Below are 23487 nucleotides of genomic sequence, written 5' to 3' on the forward strand. Positions count from 1 at the left end.
CTCACATCCTGAGGAGCTGCATGTTTGGCTGAGGATGCGTACGGCAAGCTTTTGCAAAAGGGGTACTCTGCCACCATACATCTTCCACCATGCGTCTACAACAAAATTACAAATAAAATTTTAAATAAACATAAGAAAAAAATGGAATTTGAAGAGACAATGAAATTTGAAACAAAGTTACAAAGTACAAACTAAAAAATACCTGGCATTTTAATCGTCTTATCAATGACAGCCATCTCAAAGCCAAATGTGCCACCTGACATCTTATATGTCTCAATTTGTCTAGAGATCTCTATACGTTGTTCTGGAGATCTCACCATCTTCTGGACACAGGTTAATAATCCTTCCACGACCTCAGCATCAAAATCAAACCCACATGCATAAGAAAATGCAGGGTTCAGGAAAAGCCCAACAGCATAAATGGGACGATGGAGTGTGTTGTTCCATCGCTCATCAATCACTTCCCATAGAAGGAGTTGTCTCTGAAACCCATCATCTCCCTTATCATCATAGTAGGACCGAATGGCTTCTTTGGCCCTGTCCATGGCTTCATACAAATAGCCCATTGCGGGCTTCTCACCATCAACCAACCGAAGAACCTTTACCAAAGGTTCAGTAACAGCGCACACCTCCTGCACTCCCGCCCAGAAGTCTTCCTGGTATGAAACTAGTCTGCACACGGCCTCTCCTTCTAGTTTGCGGCTCATTGACGAAGCACGCCACTCCTCTGAAAGAAACATTCTCTTCAAATCCCACATAGAATTCAAGAGGGATTGAAGAGATATGAAACTCGTCGCAAACCATGTAATGGCGGGGCGCACCAACTCTTTGTTGTTGGTGCATTTTCTCATCAAGCTAAGCACAAATGTGTGATTGTAAATAAATTTTGTGATGCTTTTTGATGAGTCAACAATATCTTTGACAAAGGGAATTTTCCCTATGTCCTCTAACATCAAATCAATACAATGGGCAACACAAGGTGTCCAAAATAAAGTAGGATGCCTGTCCATAAGCATTCTACCAGCAGCAACATAATTTGCAGCATTGTCCGTTATGACTTGGACAACATTTTCTGCACCCACCTCCAAAATAAACACATCCAGCAAATCACATAAAGTTCTTGCATCTTTGATTTGATGAGTTGCATCAATAGATTTGATAAACATAGTCCCCTTGGGACAACTAACCAAGAAGTTTATAAGGGTTCTCCCCTTTTGGTCAGTCCAACCATCTGACATAACAGTGCATCATGTTTGTGCCCATGATGCCCTAAAATCCTCCAATCTTTGGGTGCAGTCACACTTTTCCTCTTGAAGAATCCGGCCTCTGAAATCATGAAGAGAAGGGATTTTGTACCCTGGGCCAACACTGGCAATAGCATCAACAGTAGGTTGGAAAAATGGATTATTCCTTACAATGCTGAAAGGAATATCACTCGAGAGGAGAAATTTTGCCATCAACCTATCAGCTTGTTCTTTTTCAGTTCTTTTTAGCATTGAACCGATAGTTGGTTGTGAACCAGGTGTGGTTCGAGGAACAAAAAATGATGATGCAGCTACCGGATTGACTGACGTTGCAGTAGAACCAGTGCCACTTGGCCCACTTCCTTCAGCTGACCTTTTTAGTTGCCTTTTGAGTTCTTCTTTGGCCTCTCTAGTGTGCTCTAATTCTCCCAATGCTCTCATGGCTCTTTGGATAATTTCAGGATTTGTATTTATACAGGGCCCCACATCACGTCCAGGGATTTGTGCAAGGTGGAACTTCAACCTGTACACCCCCCCGAATATCTCCTTTCCACACAACTTGCAATTCAAGTTTTGTCTATCATTCAGAGCTTTAGGTTCACCATATTCCCAGAAAGGATCCAATTTCCTTGGCATGTTTGTTTTTGAATTTTGAATTTGCAAACCTATGGAAAAATAAGGATTAGGAAATAGGAATTTAGGATTACAAATTAAAATTTAGCATTTACAAAATTACAAGTTACAAATTTACAAAATCCCAAGTTACCCAACCAAATGGCAAATGCCAAAAAACAATGAAAATCAAAAAACATAAACAATGTTAAAAAAAAAATGAAAAAAAAAAATAAAAAATTGGTTCCCATAGTCATACCAAGTTACCCATCCCAAATCAATGAAAAATTACAAAAAAATCTTTAAAAACAATGAACATTGAAAACAAATGGTGCCCATATGAAATTTCTCAACCAAAAACAATGAAAAACAAAGTTTATAACAAGGAAAACAAAAAAATTTTAATCTACATACCGTTTTTATGGACAAATTGGTGATCTTGTCTTGGATTTCTCCTAAAACCACTTGGATTCGCTCCCAAACCCTTCAGCTCTCCTCCACAAGGCGTCTCCTCCTCCTCCGCGCGGCGACAGTCAGAAATGACTAAATAAAAATCAATTTTCATAAGTTATAAGCCCGCTGCCCCGCGCCTCGGCGATTTTTCCATAAAAATCGCGATTTTTTCGAAAAAATCGCGATTTTTTATTTTTTCGGAAAAAATCGTTATAAAAAAAAGCCCGCGATTTTTTGGGATAAAAATCGCGATTTAAGCGGGATAGTGATAAAATCGCGATTTTAACAACACTGCTTACAACAAAACCATGTAATGTGTACTTTTCATAAGTGTTTCAAACTTCAATCTATTCATCAACAAAGAAATCCACAAGTATTTCAAAAATTATCTCATGATAAACCTTTGAGAGAAAATACCATTATGTTTCTAGTCCAAAGTTGTAATGTTGTCATCAATCACAATATCTCCAAATGGATCAAATGGTATGTCTTTAGGCCTAAAGAATGTCATTAATAAATATTCAAAAACTTAGTGTAAATGGGGCACTCAAAGCTAACACAAGCTACCTACTATGGCAATAGTAGTAATGACCTTAATTGTGACAAAAATATAGCAGAAAAATATATTCAAATATCATAATGAAAAAATAATTAATATTTTCATAGATAATATAATAAAAATAATAAATATTTTCATTTACATAGTATATGTGATTGTATAATTTTTTAATATTTACTTTTAAAAAATTGTTTAATAGAAAAGAGAGAGAAAAATAGTAAATTAAGAAGCAACCTTTTAGAGGGACAACACAAGTGAACAAAACATCACAAATACAAAAGAGAGAAATGATATTTACCATGATTCCTAGATGTTCATTAGCTCTGAGTTTGGAATGGTCAAATAAATATTATTGGACAGTTATGGTAAAAATAAATAATCGTTATAAATAGATACAAATTAATCTATATAAAAGAGATATCATTTTAATTATCAATTTTATGTTAAAAATAGAATAACATATTACTTATAAATTATATTTTATTAAATATTTAGTCTGTATCAATAATTTATATAAATAATAATTTTAAAAATCTATTTATAATATTATTTATTAAATATTACTTACATTTGTATTGTGATGCTACCCGGGCTAATCTATTTAAGGCAAACTAATTTTTTAATAAATTTGAGTTGCACAAGTAAATTAATTTAAAATAACAATTGTGCGTTAAGTAATTGACTCCAAGTAAAACAGGTATTGAATTCCTATATTCCAAAAGTAAATTATTAATTTAAATGGAAAATGGGTTTCGTAGGGATCCATTCCAGATAATGTGCACTTCAAAATGAGTGACTTTTCACGAGTGTCGAAAGGACGGCTAAGGGATTAATCAATCCACGTGTCTACGCCACTTCCTATCTTCACTCCATCCACACCTCTCGCGACCATTTCCTGTCCACTGAAATTCTGTGTCTCTCCTCAAGCTAAGGGACCTCCCTTTGCCGTTTATAAATACTCGTTGCCGGAATCCCCATACCCACTGCAACGGAAGCCCTTCATTTCCATCGCCATGCCGTCTCCCTCTTTCGCTTTGCCTGCGCTCTTTCTCCTCTTCCTTTTCCCTTTCTCCTCTGCGCATTCATTTCATGATGATGCACAGTCCCTGTTGGCATTTAAAAAGCTCATTACTAGCGATCCCAATAATTCATTGGCCAGTTGGAGCCCCACAGTCCCCCTTTGCAACTGGACTGCTATTACTTGCGGCCGCCGTCATCCAGACAGAGTTGTGGCCATCGATCTCGATAGCATGGATCTACGCGGCACCATCTCCCCTTCGCTTGGCAATTTGTCGTTCCTACGCTCACTCAATATTTCAAACAATAAGCTCCACGGTCATATCCCACCCCAATTGGGACGCCTCTTTCGTTTGAGGTGGCTCTGGCTGCACTATAATCAATTGGAAGGAAATATACCACATCAACTCAGCAGCTGCAGAAATTTGGTTTCGTTGGCCCTCACCGGCAACAATGTGAGCGGAAATATCCCCGGGGAGTTGTCTTCCCTGTCACAATTGCAAGAGCTTTACTTGGGAGGAAACGGTCTAACAGGTACCATTCCCTCTTCTTTAGGAAACCTTTCAGCATTGATTATTTTAGAAATTGCTGACAACAGTTTGGCTGGTCCCATTCCCCCACAACTGGGCCTTCTCACCCATCTGCAAACTCTTTACCTTTTTATAAATGAATTGTCTGGCAACATTCCCCCTTCATTGTCCAATATCTCCACTTTGAATGACTTAGATATTTCCACCAACAACCTCACTGGCAGCATTCCACAAGAACTGGGCCTTCTCACCCATCTTCAAAGTGTTGAACTTTTTGCAAATGAGTTGTCTGGCAGCATTCCCCCTTCATTGTCCAATATCTCCACTTTGATTGTCCTGGACATTTTCGAAAACAAATTTACAGGGCACATTCCATTAGAATTATGTGCCAAGCTCAACAACTTGAATTACCTCTCTTTATGGGGAAATCAACTTAGTGGGAACATACCAAATACCATTGGAAATTGTTCCAAACTTGAACATCTTTCTCTACACTACAATAAGTTGAGTGGGAGTGTTCCAATAGAGTTGGGTAACCTATTCCTCCTTGAAAAATTATACTTGCATAATAATGAGCTTGATAGTGGTAGCACCACAAAGATGCTCTTTCTTGTATCTCTTACGAATTGTTCTCACCTACGAAAACTACACTTGAGTGACAATAAACTAAGTGGTGTCTTGCCCCTTTCCATAGGGAGACTTTCTACCAATTTGTCTTACTTTTCATTAGCAAACAACAAAATACAAGGAAACATTCCTCCACATATTGGCAATCTTAGTAGCCTAATCTTTCTAAATTTAAGTGGTAACTTTTTAAATGGTACCATTCCACCATTTGGAAACCTTACAAAATTAGAAAGATTGGACTTAGGAAACAATGAATTAGAAGGTAACATCTCCAATCAATTTGAACAATTACAAGGACTTGGTCTCTTGGACATTAGTAGAAACAAACTCATTGGAAAGATTCCCAATTCCCTTCCACCGTCTAAACAACTAAGAAGACTCTTACTTCATGAAAACAAGTTATCAGGGAGCATACCTGCCATCTTAGGAAGCTACATAAATTTGGAATTGCTTGACCTGTCTCACAATATGCTCACTGGAAGCATTCCACGAGAAATTGCTAAACTTTCTAATCTACAATTCTATTTGAACTTGTCATGGAATTTATTAGATGGCTCGTTGCCCATGGAGATTAGTAAAATTGCAATGGCTCAAACTATAGACATTTCCTCCAATCACTTGACTGGGCTCATTCCACCTACACTTGGAAGTTGTAGTGAACTACAAACATTGAATTTATCTAGAAATGCCTTCCAAGGCTCCATTCCAGATTCACTTGGAACTTTACTAAGTCTTGTGAACCTAGATCTCTCTTTCAACTCCTTATCGGGTCCAATACCGGCGACTCTCCAAAAATTGAAAATGCTTCAGTGTTTGAATTTTTCTTTCAACAATCTCACAGGAGAAATCCCAAAAGCGGGAATTTTTGCAAATCAAACAATTATCATGTCCTTCATTGGGAATCCAGGTCTTTGTGGACCAAAAGTATTCATGTTACCTGCATGTCCAACATCAAGAAGTCATTTTGCAGTTGTGAAGAAAATACTATTTCCAATTAGTGGAGCTATTGTTTTTATACTATGTTGCTTACTTTTGGGGTTCCTTTGGAGACGGAATATACATGTGCAAAACTTTGATTCCTTAGAATCCATTTTTCGAAAGTTAGAGCACAAAAGGATCTCATTTCAAGAGCTTCACATAGCAACCAATGGATTCACCAGGAGCAACTTGTTGGGATCAAGTAGTTTTGGATCAGTTTATAAAGGAATTTTGAGTGATGGCACACTTGTTGCTGTGAAAGTTTTACATTTGCAAAATGACCAGGCTGAGAAGAGTTTTAAAGCAGAATGTAGTGTCTTGCAAAAGGTTCGACATCGAAATTTGGTGAGAATCATAACCTCCTGCTCCAACCTCCATTTCAAAGGTTTAGTGTTCCAATTTATGTCTAACGGAAGCCTAGAGAAGCATTTGTATCATGACAAAGATGACAACAATGATGAGGATGTGTGTGGCCTGGGATTGAAAACACTACTAAACATTGCCATTGATGTGGCCCATGCCATGGAATATCTACATCATTATTCTCATGTGCAAGTAGTGCATTGTGATATAAAACCCAGCAATGTGTTGTTGGATGAAGACATGATAGGCCATGTGACAGATTTTGGTCTTGCAAGATTGATTGGTGCAGACTTTGGTGATTCACTTACTTCAACACTTACTTTGAAAGGGTCTATGGGTTACATTGCTCCAGGTATGGTTTTTTTTTAAATTAGTTTTAATTGTCATTTTTCATCAACAATTTTGTATATACTAGTGAGATAAATATTTATTGAAGATTCCTTTAATGCAGAGTATGGATTGGGTGAGAGAGTTTCTACCAAAGGAGATGTTTACAGCTATGGCATTATGTTATTGGAAATGCTTACCAGAAAACGACCAACCAACAACATGTTTATTGGAGACCTAAACTTGCACAAGTGGGTGAGCCTAGCATTTCCAAACAAAGTGAAGGAGGTGATTGACAACAATCTGTTTAGTGCACAAGATGGAGCTGGATTTGAAGAAAATAATATATACAATTGTCTACTTTCTTTGCTACGGGTTGGTTTACTTTGTTCAAAAAATTCACCTGATGAACGGCCAACTATGAGAGATGTGGTAATAGTGTTGGAAAATCTCAAAGAAAATTTGGTGATGGAAAAAACAATTGCTTCAAAGAGATTAAGACGAAGCATATCCAATATACTTGGAAATACAGATACACCAAAGATAAATGTCATAACATCAAATGACCAAAGTTCTTCTACATTTTAATCTGTAAAATTGTAAGTACAAAATATTTCGAGTTTATCATTATTCTTACCATCTCCCTGTTTATTTTATATTTTTAGTTTTTCAAAAAATTACTGTTAGCGCGTATTATACCTGTATTATCTATTTGTGAAATTTAAATGCTTTTTCAACCCTTGATTAAGTAGATTGTAAATTTACATTTGGTTTAAGTATTATCCTTTCATGGGATCCATGAATTAAACTCGCTTGATAGAAACTGAAAAAAAATCAATTGCATTCTGTTAGAATTACCATTCAGATTCAGCCCTGGCAAAAAAAAATAAAAATTATTAATTGATTTTATGAACCGTGTTGAAGTTTAACAAATTTCTTATATTTTATTGAATTGAATTTCTATTTTATATATGATATTTTTGTTACTCTACAGATTTTTCCAGTTTTAAAGAAGTACCTTTTATTTACAGACTTTTGCAGGTTTAAAGATGGAGCTTTATATTTCAAGTCAGTCCCAGGAGCTTCGAACAGTAAGCCTTTTCTCAAAAGGCATATCAAAGTTTATGTTGTTTCAAGGTTCATGATATTGTCCAATTCTTCAATATTCTTCATGATATTGCTGTTCATGATGCTCTTGTAAAATATATGAGTAACGAGTAAACAGAGAAAAGGTTTCGAATTCAAGTGATCAGCAGGACGTTCAGTCTTTCAAGGTTTCGAATTCAAGTGGCATTTTGTTCTACCTTTCTTCAGATTGTTATGGATACCTCTCAATTCATTTGGGAATTTTAATTATTTGTAGAGTTTTTCTTAATGAAGGCAATGAAAATATTAAACGCCGGGCCTCTTATTATTTGATTATATTTTGTATAATAGTGAATATTTTTTAAATTTGAAATATAATTTGGATAATTTTTTTTTGTTAATAATTTTTTTAATGATAACATATAGATTTGAATTTGGAGGGACAAAATATACACATATATAATTTGAATAATTATTTAAAAAAAAAATCTTTTATTTTACCAACAATAAAATCTATATATGTTGAAACATATTAAAATAGCAAAATTAATTTATTTGCGTTACTCTCTGAAATCAACTCCCCCCGCTGTCACTCTGTGCGATTATGCCCCCTCTAAAACTATTTTCTATGGTCATATTGATAACTCCATCACGCATATCGAGGGATAAGTGGCATATCCATGCTGTTATTAACTCCCGGCATATCCATGAGGTTATTAACTTCCAAGCAGCTGTAACGGTAAATAAACCGCACAATAAGTAAAGGGGGAGGGGAGGAGGGTTTCAGTAGATCAGCGATGGTGGTGACAGAGGAGGACTTTGTAACCGACCTGCTAATAACTATGGAAGCTCCTTTTCTTGTGTATCGAACTACGGAAGGATTATCTTTAGATTGGTTTAGAAATCGTTCTAATTGGTTGTGATCACTGGATCAGTAATGGCTCAGCTACTGATTCATGGAACTCTCCATGTAACTGTCTTTGAGGCAGATTCACTGAGTGATCCCGGTCGAGTAACGGGAGGAACTTCCAAGTTCTTCAGAAAGGTAAAAAATGGTGTAATTTGAGTTTTAAGACATAGAATGATCGAATCCTTTGATTCATTTTGTCTTTTTCTCTTTTTTGATTATTGTTTGTGTCTGTGGTTACAGTTCGTTCAGGGCATTGAAGAGACTATAGATTTTGGCAAAAGAGCTAACAGACTGTATGTGACCATCAATCTGGAGAAAGCTCTAGTGGGTTGAACTCCGATCATCAGTGACGAACCCAAAAACCCACGATGGTATGAGTCCTTTCACATTTACTGTGCTAACCAAGCTGGCAATGTAAGAGTTCTCTTTCATGCACAGGGGACTGTTGAATCTCGACTGCACTTTAAATACTTGGATGCTTGTATTTTCTTCCATCCTGGTTCTGATGAAGATATTTGGCAATGGCAATGGCAGATCAGGACAAGCCAGAGACCCCATCTGATAAGCTTTGCAGGTGTCCCAAGACCCAACAGTACAAAAGCCATTCGTTCCGTCCTCACGGAACATAGGCAGACCAGAGAGTTGCAATTTTTTGAACTGCAATTCCTGCGTTTGCCTAGGTCCCAAAAACACAGTGAAGCTCTTCATGCAATCCGAATTCTGCCTTCAGCCTCCTGGTGATAGCCTCGGAGATCCCTGTTCGATTCTCTTATAGCTGGGTGCATTCCTGTCCTGTTCAATCCCTTTACAGCATATTATCAGTATCCATGGCATCTGCCTGCTAATGAGAGCTCCTATTCATTTTACATAGAAGAAGAGACAGTTGAAGAAAAGAATATAAATGTGATAGAGGCTCTTCGGAAAATCACAGAGGAAGGAAATGAGAAAGACCATAATCCAGGAAATTATGTCTGCTCTGGTCTATGGTGACACAGATTCAAGATTTAAGGTTTTCCAGGATGCATTTATGATTTCTTTGAATAATATTTTCTGGAAAACAACTAATCCCTCCAAGGATGAAGCCATTTGAATCCATGATGCATTCCATTATGGAGGGGACAATGCATCTGAGTTGAGTACAAATTTTGAAATTTACAGACAACTAAGCTCTTGTAAAAAATTGTTTTGAATTGAGGATACATGAACAATCAGACGTTCATGGTTTTTGTATTTGCAAATAAAAGCATTGAAATTGGTCAGATTGGTTTTTTTCTTTTTAATCTAGGATAATCGGTAACTGGTGAGAGTTACCCTGAACAGACCCAGGATCAAATTTCACTGGCTGCCACTATAAACCTGGTTTTTGTATTTGCAAATAAAAGCATTGAAATTGGTCAGATTGGATTTTTTTTTTTTTAATCTAGGATAATCGGTAACTGGTGAGAGTTACCCTGAACAGACCCAGGATCAAATTTCACTGGCTGCCACTATAAACCTAGGCTACGTGCATCCTCTGTGGGGTCGCCTACTCTTCTAGCGAAGACACAACAGATCATATATATACTCAATAAGATTTGAACCCTCATCTCGTGAGTTTCACCCAGCGAAACTCACCATTAAACCCGGGTCAGATTGTTATAGGCGCTATCTCCACGATTCATAGGGCAAAAATTGAAGTGGAGTCTGCACCCAGCAACTTTCGGTTTGCTGGATGTTATTGAGTTATGTAGTGAAGAACATAGTTACTGGTTGTTATTTAGTTATGTATTCATGAATGTAATTATCGGCATCTTCTTTGGTTTTAATTTGGTGGGTAAAGGTTACCAAAAGAAAACTGTTCAATGTCTAGAATTTAATTTCATGTATTTCTTTCTTTTAATATCATAAAACGTGCAAATTAAATCTATTCAATGTATCCATGACGTCTAGATTGCGGATTACTCTAATTGTGCGTGGTTTACTTCATATTATTGTTTCATGGAGCAGGAAGTATGGCATTGGATGAGGTGGAGTAATTTTGAAACACAGTTGAAACGCTATTCAAAATTGATTCCATTTCTTCCTTTGACATAGTTTCTCCTCCATGAATGATGCACTGTCGGTCAGATTGAAATTCTTCAACGCGATTATCCGTCTGCCAGTTAATTTTACAGATTCTTTATTTTTGTTTTGCAAAACACTTTAGACATCACAACAGTTTTCTTAAGGCAAAATCGACTCAAAATTTGGAAGAAGTTTTGGAGTTGTTAAAGGGCTGTCGTTAGACCACCCCTGCTCAGTTTCGAAGAGTGGTCTGTCTCAACCCTAGGTTCTTTTATAGATCCGAAATGAACCTGACGTCTAAGCTGACTTTCCTTAGGACCTTCATGGAGTAAGAGGATATCTCTAAACTAATTATTACTTATGCAAGCGCATTTGGAGCCAGTGAGAAGAAGCTTAAATCTGCAATTTCACTTTTCAAAAGATTGGGTGTTGAGGGTCGAGTATTATCAGAGTTAGTAGCTAAACATCCTCGTATGCTCATGGCTTCAGAGGAAAAGGTAATGAAGTCATTTAGACTTGCCGAGGATTTGGGTTTCAAGCCGGGATCAAAGAAGTTTGTATTTGCGGTACATGGAACGTTTAATCTAGCGAAAGAAACCTTAGAAGAAAGATTGCAGTGTTTGAGTAGTTTAGGTTTCTCAAAGAAAGAAATTTCGCAAATGATAGATCGGGATCCGTCTATTCTGTGGCTTTCAAACGAAAATTTGAAGCGTCATGTAGATTTTCTCATCAAAACTGCACTTAGTTTGGAGATGAGGGTGATTCCTCGGCATAGCTGAGTAATGGAGGCATTGAAGTCTATGCAAGCGTTGAAAACAAAAATGCATTTTATATCGATTCTTTATTTGACAGAAAAACGTTTCATGGAGATATATGTGGATTCGAATGCAGAATCCTCAGTTCTGCGAGATATTTACCACCATGTGAAGGGTGGAGTGTTCAACATTGACAAGGAGACATCTAGTGAATCAGATATAGGGCCAAGGATATTCGCCACGCGCCAAGGCATGAAAGCTGGAAAGTTGAGCGGGCCAAGGATATTTGCCACGCGCCAAGGCATGAAAGCTGGAAAGTTGAGCGGGCCAAGGATATTCGCCACGCGCCAAGGCATGAAAGCTGGAAAGTTGAGCGTGGAGAAGGAAACGCTTATTGAATCACATGTAGGGATAAGGCTAGGTCATGGAGAGAGTCATCCTGAATGAAAAGAATTTAAAAATCTGTGGCAGGCTGTTTCAGTGAACGAATGGTGAGATCACTCACACTTTCCTCAGATTCAATGGTACATCAGCAACATGGAGATCAAGCTTGTCTACACACGTCAGCATATAGTTCAGAATGAACAAGGGATAATATGGCTACTGTTTAGTGACCAGAGGACAAATATGGCTATGGCTACAGATAAGCTCTATTATAGAGAAGCAAATTTTGTAATCTATGTCTAAGTGTTTTAGAACCAAGTGCGATGTTAGGTTTTGGTGGATTACTTTTTTTTTTGGTTTTTTTGTACAGATGATATTGCAGCTGGGAAATATTATGTTTAGTATGAGAATAGCTTGGCAGAGAACTGCCAGATTCTGCAATTCTTGGTCTCTGAAATTCATGAGAAAATTTGGGGTAGATAAAAAGCTCATCATTGTAAGTTGTATCTGGCCTGAACAAAATCCTTATTAAAATGAGACATGCATTGAATTTGTCAGTAAAAACATTTGCAAAGATCTATGAGTGTTTCAGAACCAAGTGCGATGTTAGGTTTTGGTGGATTACTTTTTTCTTTTTGTACAGATGATATTGGTGGATTATTTTTTTTTTGTCTTTTTGTACAGATGTATGAGAATAGCTCGGCAGAGAACTGCCAGATTCTGCAATTCTTGGTCTCTGAAATTCATGAGAAAATTTGGGGTTAGATAAAAAGCTCATCATTGTAAGCTGTATCTGATCCTAAGTCACCTGACACGGGGATTCGAGACACGTAGGATTCGAGATTCGTGGTGTCAGATTCGGACACGCTGACCCCCCGGAACAGGACACGTTAGGACACGTTATATATTATTTTATTAAAAATATACATATATATATATATATTAAAAATTAGATATTATCATATTTCTTACACAAATTTTAATTAATGATACAAATTTATTGATTTCAAACATAGATCTTCATCTATAGCTATTTTTTTTTTTTTAAAGGGGGGCTAGTCCCAGCAGAAGCAATTATATTAGGCCCAGTATGTACATATTTTACAACGGTCACATCAATCTTCAATATAGCTGCTCTATCGCGCAGCGCCACAATCGACAAGATTTGATCGCGGGTGGGGTGCGAAGAAGTCGACAGCCCCCACCACGCGAGCCATGCACTCGGGTGCATAGTACATACAAAATTCAAATACATGTCAATCTATTATCTATTTCTTATGCTTGGCCCTCTTGCCACCACGAGAAATGTCTAATTTTTTAGTCTTGTTGGAAAATCAGGATCTTTGTCATTAATATCACCCTCTAAGCATTAATATCCAAAGGTATCTTTGTCATTACCTTTGTATCTGTATAGGGATCTTTGTCATTAATATCACCCTTTAAGCATTAACATAAGATAGAACAAGCATAACATGTCAAGTCAAGATTTTTTTTGAGTGATGCGTATATTTTTAGGAGGGTCATGATACAAGAGTTCGACAACCAATGTCACTAACATCAAGGTACATAGAGGGATTGGTGCTCTTGATTAAATACGAGTTCCATACCCTGATACATGACAAAATTCAATGGAAACATTGCAATCCCCCAATCCTAAAATCCTGAAAAACTGATAAGTCTGCCGGATTTTGAATGAAATCTAAAATTCTACTTTCTCCATATGAAATCCAATGAGGCCAAAACCACTCTCAAACATCCTGAGTCATTTCATGGTAATGTTAAAAATTTAAGTAAAAGGATGAAAATGAAGATTAAGGAGAATGTCACTTTTACTTTAAGAATTTAACATTACCATGAACAGGACACGTTTCCCAAAATCGCGACACGCTTTTGAAAATCGTGACACGACCTCGGATTCGACGTGTCGGAAAAGGACACGAATTCCGACCGAATCGTGTCGGATTCGCTGCATTCGGGATTCGTAGGGGGTTTAGGACGAATCCGGTGACTTAGATCTGATCTGAACAAAATCCCTATTAAAATGAGACACGCGTTGAATTTGTGAGTAAAAACATTTGCAAAGATTATGAGAGATAGATCTTTAATATGATTTTTCGTATTCATGGTTTTTCTCTTTTCATCAAAGAACTCTAGGAACGCCCCACTTCTGGAAATTTTAATAAGGGGACATTTTGGCTATATAATCTTTATGATTGCTCTTGCGGTATTTCAATATGATTGGTAATTTAAAAAAAAGTGTCGAGGCTTGTTGTTTAGATGGTTTCAACTAAAGAGAGTTAGCCTGGATAGGACTCTAGCTTAAATTTGTCATACCTTGTCATAACAAGGAGTGCTTTCAGAAATGTCCCACTTGATCCATTTTGGGCGGGGAAAAGATAGAAATTTGAAGAGATTGGGCAGAACTCTACTATCTATAACAGAGTTCAAGTATTACTTGGACAATCATTTGCCTTTTTAAGTTTTAGGCTGTGCTGCCCTCTGTAGTTTACCAAGTTTTGCTTACTGTTGTAGTTTGTAAAAGTAAACACCTCATCTTTGCAAAAGCTAACAATTCATTTCAATGAAAATGTAGTGAATTATTTGTTCTTAACATTATTTAGTCATGTTGCGAATGAGTAGTCCAAATGTATGATGCCTGCTTCATTTGTTTGATGAGATGGTTGATGGTCCTTACCATTACAGTGTTTATTTCTCATCTTTCAACAAATTTTGAAAGTGTGATCTAGCAATTTTAATAAGGGGACTTTTTGGCTATATAATCTTCATGACGCTCTTGCAGTATTTCATGATGCTATCTTTCATGATGCTCTTGCGGATGATAATTTATACAAGACTTATTGTTCAGATGGTTTCAAGTTTCAACTAAAGAGAGTTAGCCTGGATTGGACTCTAGCTTAAATTGTCAATCCCTGTCATAACAAGGAATACTCTCAGAAATGCCCCACTTGATCCATTTTGGGTAGGAAAAGGATAGAAATTTGAAGAGAGTGGGCAGAACTCAACTATCTATAATGGAGTTCAAGTATTACTTGGACAATCGTCAATCCCTGTCATAACAAGGAATACTCTCAGAAATGCCCCACTTGATCCATTTTGGGTAGGAAAAGGATAGAAATTTGAAGAGAGTGGGCAGAACTCAACTATCTATAATGGAGTTCAAGTATTACTTGGACAATCATCTACCGTTTTTAGTTTTACTTGGACAATCATCTACCCTTTTTAGTTTTAGTCTATGTTGCCCTTATAACATTACCAAGTTTTGTTTCAGTAGTAGTAATGGAGTAGTTGCTTTGATAACATCTAGTTTCATGCTTCCATCTTAACAACCTTTTCTTTGTTGGTTTCATTATAGTTATTACGAATCTTGTCCATTACGAACATATGACCAAAGAAGGTGCTACATGGGACACAACCATAACAATATGGAGTCTACAGTAGTATTATAGGGACCTAACATATGTTAACCCTAATCATCAAATCAAAGATTAAAATTGTTAGGATGGCATTATCGTTGAAGGACAAATTTACTTTACTTGGAGTCTTTCCCCTTTAAATAGACTATATTCTTCACAAATACCATGGGTCAATACCATGGGTTGTTAAAACCTAGAGTCCAAAAACCACTAGTAATTTGACCGAGTCGAAATGTTTACCAGGCGGGACATGGACATTACAACAGTCTTTCCCCTTAATTTGACCGAGTCAACGGGACATTACAACATGTCTTCCATACTAGGTTGGAGAGAACCTCTTAACGCAATAAAATATTTATAAAATATTTTGATTTTGAAATGAATTATGCTTTATGGGCATGTGGTATTGATAAGCCATGGTATTGGTCCATGGTGTTGTAACAAAGCCTATTTAGAAGTTAATAATAACCATGGTAAAATGGGGGTGAATATATATGGTTAAGGCTAGTTATATTATAAGTGAAATGCCCCACTTGATCCATTTTGGGCAGGCAAAGGATTGAAATTTGAAGAGAGTGGGTAGAACTCAACTATCTATAACAGAGTTCAAGTATTACTTGGACAATCATCTACCCTTTTTAGGTTTAGCCTATGCTGCCCTCTTCAATTACAACATTACCAAGTTTTGTTTCAGTTGTAGGATAACATCTAGCTTTATGCTTCCATCTTAACAACCTTTTCTTCGTTGGTGGCATTATAATTATTACGAATCTTGTCCATTACGAACAGATGACCAAAGAAGGTATAATTTGAGGGAGAAATTTATCAGAGGTTATTGCAAAGAGGTTGTTAGAATAAAGGCTTAGGAATAAATAATACATAGAGAACTTAAACAACATAGACTTGGCTTTGGCAGCTGACCCATTCAACCTTGAACTACAATTACAATCTCCCCAGGTCATGTCCTTGAGGTTTCTGAAGATAGAAACGTGTCGCGATTGGCTTTAGGATCCAATGGGTTGAATGGGGTAGATGCACTAATTTTATTTTTATGTCGTAAGGTGTTCCCCTCTGAAATCCACTCTCCTCTTATCTTACCTGTCAAACTATGATCCATTTGATCTGATGTTAGACGATTAAATTGTTTGCTACTGTTAAAATGTAGTTATAACTGAAACAATAACAGTCTAAACTTCATCTTTTTCTTTGACCAGCGAACCCTAAAGGTAGACAACCATGGCTTGCGTTGCAGAGTGAAGGTAGAAGGCCATGGCTTGCAACGCTTGCGTTGTAGAATGAAGGTAGACGACCATGGTTGCAACGGGCTTGCGTTGCAGAATGAAGGTAGATGGTTCTCCTTGTGTGAAATAGTGTTGTGGAGAGAAAGAGGGTATATAGAGGCAAAGGCAAGCTTTCTGTTTCAGTGGGAAGATGGCTTCAAGGGAGAGAAAAGCGAGGGTGGGTTTGAAGCTGCCAATCCCAGCTCAAGAAGATGCATTTTCTAAGCCTCTAAGCTCACCAAATTTAGCTAAAAAGATATTGCCAGTTTTACAACCTTGTTAGGCCTTTGAACTTAGGGAGTTGGCATTTTGGCTCTTTTGGCAAAGGAAACTTTTATTAAAGCCACCAAGCCTTGAACTACAAGCCTCTGAACTCAATTAGTTGGAACCTTGGCTCCTGTCATGAATAAAAACTTAATAAAAACCTTGTTGAACCTTTGATTCACTAGTTCTCTGCTAATTCATTGAGGATTTGATCACTTATAGGGTGAATCAATCTTCATGAGAAGGAGTTGGTTGGTTGCTAGGATTCCTTGGTTCACTGATGATCAATTCATGTCAGTAAGATTTTGAGATTTACATGGTTCTCTACACATTGGAAGAAGGTTAAATCCTCTACCTAAAATGCATCGTACAAATCACATAAACCTTGTCTCCATGGCTCAAAAATGAAGCAAAAGGAAACTTGTCAAACTATTTTAAATTAATTGAAATGGAGACCAACAAACTCCCTTGGTTTTTTGGCTTCATAAAGCCATAACCCACTCTCATGAAATCAAATTTACAAATTGTCTGTTGCATAATGTATAGGACACAAAGATCTTTCAAATGAGTGGTTGGACAACACATTTTGTGTTCAAATTGACAAGTTTCGTAATGTGGAATGTTGAAATTGCCTAGTTGATGGGATTATTTTTAATGTGCATTTTTGTACCTATGAGACTTGAATTGAATTATGTTAGTTGCATTGAGTTTATACACTTCAAAAACATCTACGAAACCTCTTCTACAATTCCCAAACTCATTTAAGTGGATGTCAAAATATGTACAAAAAAACGTTTGGTGCTCAGTCAGATCGCTGCTTCACTTGAATCAAAATTGTCTTTGTGGGAATGCTTTTTATGCTATACGGTTTTTAATCTAGGTAATTGATGATACTGAGATCCTCACACATGAAACTAATTTTAAATAGTGAATGTGGCCTCTGGTGATCTGAAATGGGGCACTAAAAGCTTCTTGTCAGCTTACAAGAACCTCTCCCACTCCAAAGCTTAAACAATTTCCAAGATCTATGCTTATGATTGATAATTTGCATAAATAAGCACTTGAAATAAGTGTATGCTTGTGTTTGCCTTTAACTGCTTAATTACTTTAAGTTTATTTTCTTAAACTGATATATAAATACACATAACAGTAAAATGTAGCAAATAAACAAACACATAAGACAACAATATAATATGGAGTTCACCCTGATATCTTGGACTACGTCTCCTTGAGCTCTAATTAACTCGATTAGGCTCTTTGGGATTATGGTAATGCTTCTTTTACAAGTCCCACACTCAACTCCATAGGTTTACAACTGTACCTATGGGCTTAGAATACCATCTTACCCCTGGCTATCCTTACTCTGCAAATAGATCTAGGCTTCTTTGGACTAGACTCCTTCAATTAGTGCATTGAGCTATCTTGAGCTCTATCTTGCACCAACTCCCTCAGAATTTTGTTAACTGTCTCTGGAACTCCTTCTTCTGTCTTCAACACACATCAGACATCAGCAATAGCTTGATCATTTTGATCTCTTTGCTGTTCTGAACTTCACTGCAGCTTCATGGCTTGTAGAAGTCCATTGAGCCATTTGGCTCTGCAGCTCTGCCTCCAACCTCTGGTGGCTATGCCTCTGTCAGCGCTCTGGCTCTGCCTTCCAACCTCTGGTGGCTATGTCGAGCTTCCCTGAGCCTCTTCTTCACTCGGCAGTCTGACTCCTCTGGCATCTGCGCATCCCCGTTAACTGTGCTTTCTGTGTGTTTATAACACATTTGTTTACAGTCGCCTCAAGCATGGAAAACAGACCGTTTCATCAAAAGAGTCAGTTCACAATTGAAATGAACCAGCGGGCATGGGCAACCCCGTCTTTTGGCCTTCCCCCTGCAGAAATCCCGAAATAGGCATATAACGGAAATACACAGGAAACTCATGAAAACACCATCATGAGCGTTACAGTGAGAACTCAAATAGAATTCAGTCGCATCTATAATCCTCTTGGGTCCGTCCTTTTATCACCTATCGCAAGTCGCATTATGTAAGGCAAAAAACCCAATTACACAGGGATACAAAGAAAATCCCGTAAATCCGGATTTCAAATTATATGAAATCGTGCTTATAATCCCATCGGGTCCGCCTTTGGTCGTAGTATCGCAATCGCACAGGCGGGAGGTCAAAAACATTAATACACGGGAATACATAGAAAATCCGCAAATCCAGATTTCAAATATTATTCAGTCGCGTTCATAAACCTCATCGGGTCCGTACCTTGATCGCTAATTGCAATCGCGTCTCGCATATGTCAACAACCCTTTATATTTGGGATTCACTGATCGCCGATCCAATCAAAACCGTTGATCCCTTTTATTTATCCGACGGCTACGATGGAAGCTTTCGTCGCAAGTCTTTAAGCTATGGGTCTTAGTTCTTCTCCCTCGGTTCATTGCGATGCGACTTAATCTGGTCCGTCGATTTACCTTTTAATCCAACGGTTCACGCTAAACCAAAAACATCAAGCAGTCTTCTCAATCTCCACCGTTGATCTGCGATCTCCAATCCAATGGCTGTCAGCGATTTCAGGTGGCCCACTTGCACAGAGATTACCCGACTGAAAAAACGGTTTTTTCTCTCCTGCAATGTGCTACGTGTCGGCCAGTGTATGGAATCAGGCGGAGCCTTTCCAATACTGCTTACCCCCTGAAGCCTAACCGAAATACCATTTACCAGGAACTCAATTCCTTCGTTGTTTTGTTCAATAATCCTTCGGGTCCGCTAAAAGCCTTCACGCTTGTGTTAAGGCCTTCCCTTTGGCACATTTGCGATGCGATATAATATTGCCCGATTTCCTTTTTGACCAATCAAATAGGGCCACGTGGCCCAATCCCGGCTTGCCATGTGTCAGTTGTGGATTGGTCTGCGAGCCTATACCACAAATCAACATTTTCAATATAGTTTGAAGATTAATGAAATTGCCTCATTTTCTAAGGACATTGGACAATTTCATCTTACAATAACTCCTTCATTCAAAGTCCGTTTTGATCCATTCAAATTGCAATAGATTCAGAATGAAGAGATCTATGCAATGGGACTATTTTCAGAAGCATCCTTTGACTTTCATTTTTGAGTAAAAAGTCATCTAGGATCATTTTCTAATCACGCCTTCCCACTAAAAAGCTTTTGGACTCCAAAATACTGATAAACTGATCTGAACATTAAATGAGAGTACCTCACCCTCTTCTTTCAGCCTCCATACACTTGCCTTGCATAGTTCCTCTGAACCAAAGCCTTTGAACACTTCCTTCCTGGATGTGCTTGTCCTCCTGTGAAGAACTGTCTTCCTCCTTGACTTCATGCAGAACTCCTGCTGAGAAGGTTACAGAAGGTAGTTTAAACCTTTCTTCCTTGATCATTGATCCAAGGTGGCTCAAACAAATGTGAAGTTACATCTTCTTCACAAAATTTTACATTTGTACCTGTTTGACATATTGTCAACAACAACTGTTAACAACAACAGAATTACAGACAACAATTGGATGGCCTAAACTCTTGCTTCATCGAAAGAAACAGATTTCACATCTTGTGAACACCTCCATGTCTTTACATCTGCATACAAATGATTGACTAGATAACAAGCCAACAAAACATGCCTTTAAAACAATTGACCCTTCAAGTCAAGCATGTAGAAAAAGGAATTCTACAGTTCTTTTTCAAAGATGAAACACTTCATCATCATCTCCATCTTGGAGACCAAATCAACTTTTCCCAAGTCAATATTACATGCATGTTTAAAATAAAGTAATCAACCCTTCAAGTTAATCACACATACATGTTCAAATACAAGGAAATCATCAACATCCCTATGTTCATGCATATCAAGCTTATGCATGCATTTCATCCTTCAACTTTCGCTTAAGTACACTGTACTTTTGAAGCTGAAATGAATATAATGTTGCAGCAATAAAGTGAGTCTCTTACTCAACTTTTCCATTCACCTTCTTGGTAAAACCTTGCAACTTGCATTCTATTAACAAAGAAATGCATTCTATTGATTTGATGCATTTTCAAAAGACATGCAACCTTAATTGGATAAGAACTCTAACCATTTCTTACCAATCCATTTCAAAGGTCCTTCCTTTGTCTGCACATCAACATCAACATGTGGATCATCTTGAAACACATCATTCATGGAAACTTCCTTTCCATTTCTGCCATTTTCTCTTTCCACCTTCTTCAACTTTTGTGGAAGCATTGTTGGATTCAAAGTCCAACATTTTGCAGCAACATGTCCTTGCTTATGGCAGTAAGTGCAATGCATGTGCACCTTCTTGACAGCGTGATTTGCCTTGTCCAATGGACCTTTGGCTTCTTGCTTCCTCTCCTTCAAAAGTTTCCTGTATGTGGCCATTCTCTTCCAACATCTAAAAACATTATGGTTATCCAAACCACAAAAGGAACATGCAATTCTTTTCCCATGCTTATATGGAAATTTACCATGCTTTACATAATCAAAAGGAATATGGCTAGAACCAGATTTATACATTTCTTTTTCACCTTTATTACCTTCATGAGGAGGTGAATCAAATGAAGAAGTAGCTCCCTTTGGAACACCATCAACCTCTTCAATGGTTTCAGAGTTTCCACAACTCTCTGGTTCAAGTGTATGCTTATGAACACCTTCTTCCTGAAAATGATGTTTCAAGCTATTGCATTTCCCAAGAATACAATCTTCACACTCTTGAGGTAGAAGACCTGAAATGAAACTCCTTCTTGGAATTCTTTCAATTGTCTTCATGGCAGCTTAGGAACTTTATCCATAAGGTTGTCCACAGCCAAGACCCAAATACTTAGGCCTTTCCTCAACCATTATTGGCTCAAAAATACCTTGTGCATGTCTACCCAAGCCTTTTCCTTCATAGCCCATCTTGGACATTAACTTAGAACTTATGCCTCTAGTATGTTTTTCAAAAGAACCAATATAAACATTCTTAGAGGAAATTGAAGACAAACTGGAATTATTTACCTCTTCTTCAAGTTGATACTTGACCAAGGCTTCCTTAGCAACAAAGAGTTGTGTTTCCAACTCACACATCCTTTCCAGGTTCATTTTGCAATATGAAGTTGTCTCTCCATTTCCTGCAATTTGTCAGAAAGCAACTGCTTCTCTTCCTTCATGGAATTCAACTGCTCTCGAAGTATGATACTCTTCCTTCCATCCTCATACATTTCTCTCACCATACCCATCATGATGAACAAGTCTTGCTTCATGTCTTCATCAAAGAATCTTGTGATGAAGGAGGAATTTGAGGATTCACTTGTAGAAGTTGTCATTATGCAAATGAACAAAAGAACTTCAACAAGATTAACAAAGAGCTTATTCAAGCAACCTTTTGCAGCAAACCTCTTGTGATTCAAGGATTGCCTTGAGGTCCTTTGGGATAAGAAGTATGCCTTCAACCCTTCTTCCTTTTTGTCCTCTCTTGGACTTAGCTATCAATAGCTTTCACCTCTGCAAACTCACACAACAATCAGTTTACAAACAATCAAACAATGAAATTCTTTCTACTGTTTGAACACCTTTCAAGTCAAACAAGCATATAGATTGCTCTGTCAATCAAGCATTCTGATCTGATACCACTTGCTCCATGCTACCACCTGCTCTGGTATAACTTAAGCTCTGATATCACCTTCTTTGAAGGTGGGGTTAATCAACCTGATGCTCTGATACCACCTGATCTGAAATGGGGCTCTAAAAGCTTCTTGTCAGCTTACAAGAACCTCTCCCACTCCAAAGCTTAAACAATTTCCAAGATCTATGCTTATGATTGATAATTTATGAAAATAAGCACTTGAAATAGGTGTATGCTTGTGTTTGCCTTTAGCTGCTTAATTGCCTTAAGTTTATTTGCTTAAACTGATATATAAACACACATAACAGTAAAATGCAGCAAATAAACAAACACATAAGACAACAATATAATATGGAGTTCACCCTGATATCTTGGGCTACGTCTCCTTGAGCTCTAATCAACTCGACTAGGCTCTTTGGGATTATGGTAATGTTTCTTTTACAAGTTCCACACTCAACTCCATAGGTTTACAACTGTACCTATGGGCTTAGAATACCATCTTACCCCTGGTTGTCCTTACTCTGCAGACAGATCTAGGCTTCTCTGGACTAGACTCCTTCAATTAGTGCTCTGAGCTATCTTGAGCTCTAGCTTGCACCAACTCCCTCAGAATTCTGTTAACTGTCTCTAGAACTCCTCCTTCTGTCTTCAGCACACATCGGACATCAGCAATAGCTTGATCATTTCGATCTCTTTGTTGTTCTAAACTTCACTGCAGCTTCATGGCTTGTAGAAGTCCATTGAGCCCTCTAGCTCTACAGCTCTGCCTCCTACCTCCGGTGGCTATGCCTCTATCAGCGCTCTGGCTCTGCCTTCTGACCTCTAGTGGCTATGTTGAGCTTCCCCTTCACTCGGCAGTCTGACTCCTCTGGCATCCTCGCATCCCTGTTAACTGTGCTTTCTGTGTGTTTATAACACATTTGTTTACAGTTGCCTCAAGCATGGAAAACAGACCGTTTCATCAAAAGAGTCAGTTCACAATTGAAATGAACCAGCG

At 37.7% G+C, this 23487-nt stretch overlaps 1 protein-coding gene across 7 annotated transcripts; it reads left to right on the forward strand.

The window, feature by feature from the left end:
- The first annotated feature begins 3801 nt into the window (after nucleotides 1–3801).
- Nucleotides 3802–9865, forward strand: LOC149208479 (putative LRR receptor-like serine/threonine-protein kinase At3g47570). Of its 7 annotated transcripts, none has more exons than XM_089396076.1 (5): nucleotides 3802–4419; nucleotides 7742–7801; nucleotides 8786–8841; nucleotides 8947–9077; nucleotides 9246–9865. In XM_089396076.1, exons 1-4 carry the CDS (start codon nucleotides 3882–3884, stop codon nucleotides 9037–9039), a joined length of 747 nt encoding a protein of 248 aa, XP_089252202.1. In that variant the 5' UTR covers nucleotides 3802–3881; the 3' UTR covers nucleotides 9040–9077; nucleotides 9246–9865. The 7 variants fall into 7 exon arrangements, 5 of the variants coding, with proteins under 5 accessions (XP_089252202.1, XP_089252201.1, XP_089252203.1 ...); XM_089396075.1 differs by having other exon boundaries at nucleotides 9241–9864; XM_089396077.1 differs by lacking the exon at nucleotides 9246–9865 and having other exon boundaries at nucleotides 8947–9148.
- The last annotated feature ends 13622 nt before the right edge of the window (nucleotides 9866–23487 follow it).

Source organism: Pinus tabuliformis, chromosome 1_2, assembly GCF_031772625.1.
Source record: "Pinus tabuliformis cultivar Carrire ecotype Pingquan chromosome 1_2, CPIR1, whole genome shotgun sequence".
Lineage (NCBI taxonomy): Eukaryota > Viridiplantae > Streptophyta > Pinopsida > Pinales > Pinaceae > Pinus > Pinus tabuliformis.

Bases quoted from the DNA above. Each gene is read 5' to 3' on its own strand.
- LOC149208479 (XM_089396073.1), top strand. From the start codon at position 5,844: ATGCTTCAGTGTTTGAATTTTTCTTTCAACAATCTCACAGGAGAAATC. The intron at 6,736-6,834 runs GTATGGTTTTTT...CCTTTAATGCAG, and splicing joins TATGGGTTACATTGCTCCAG to AGTATGGATTGGGTGAGAGA.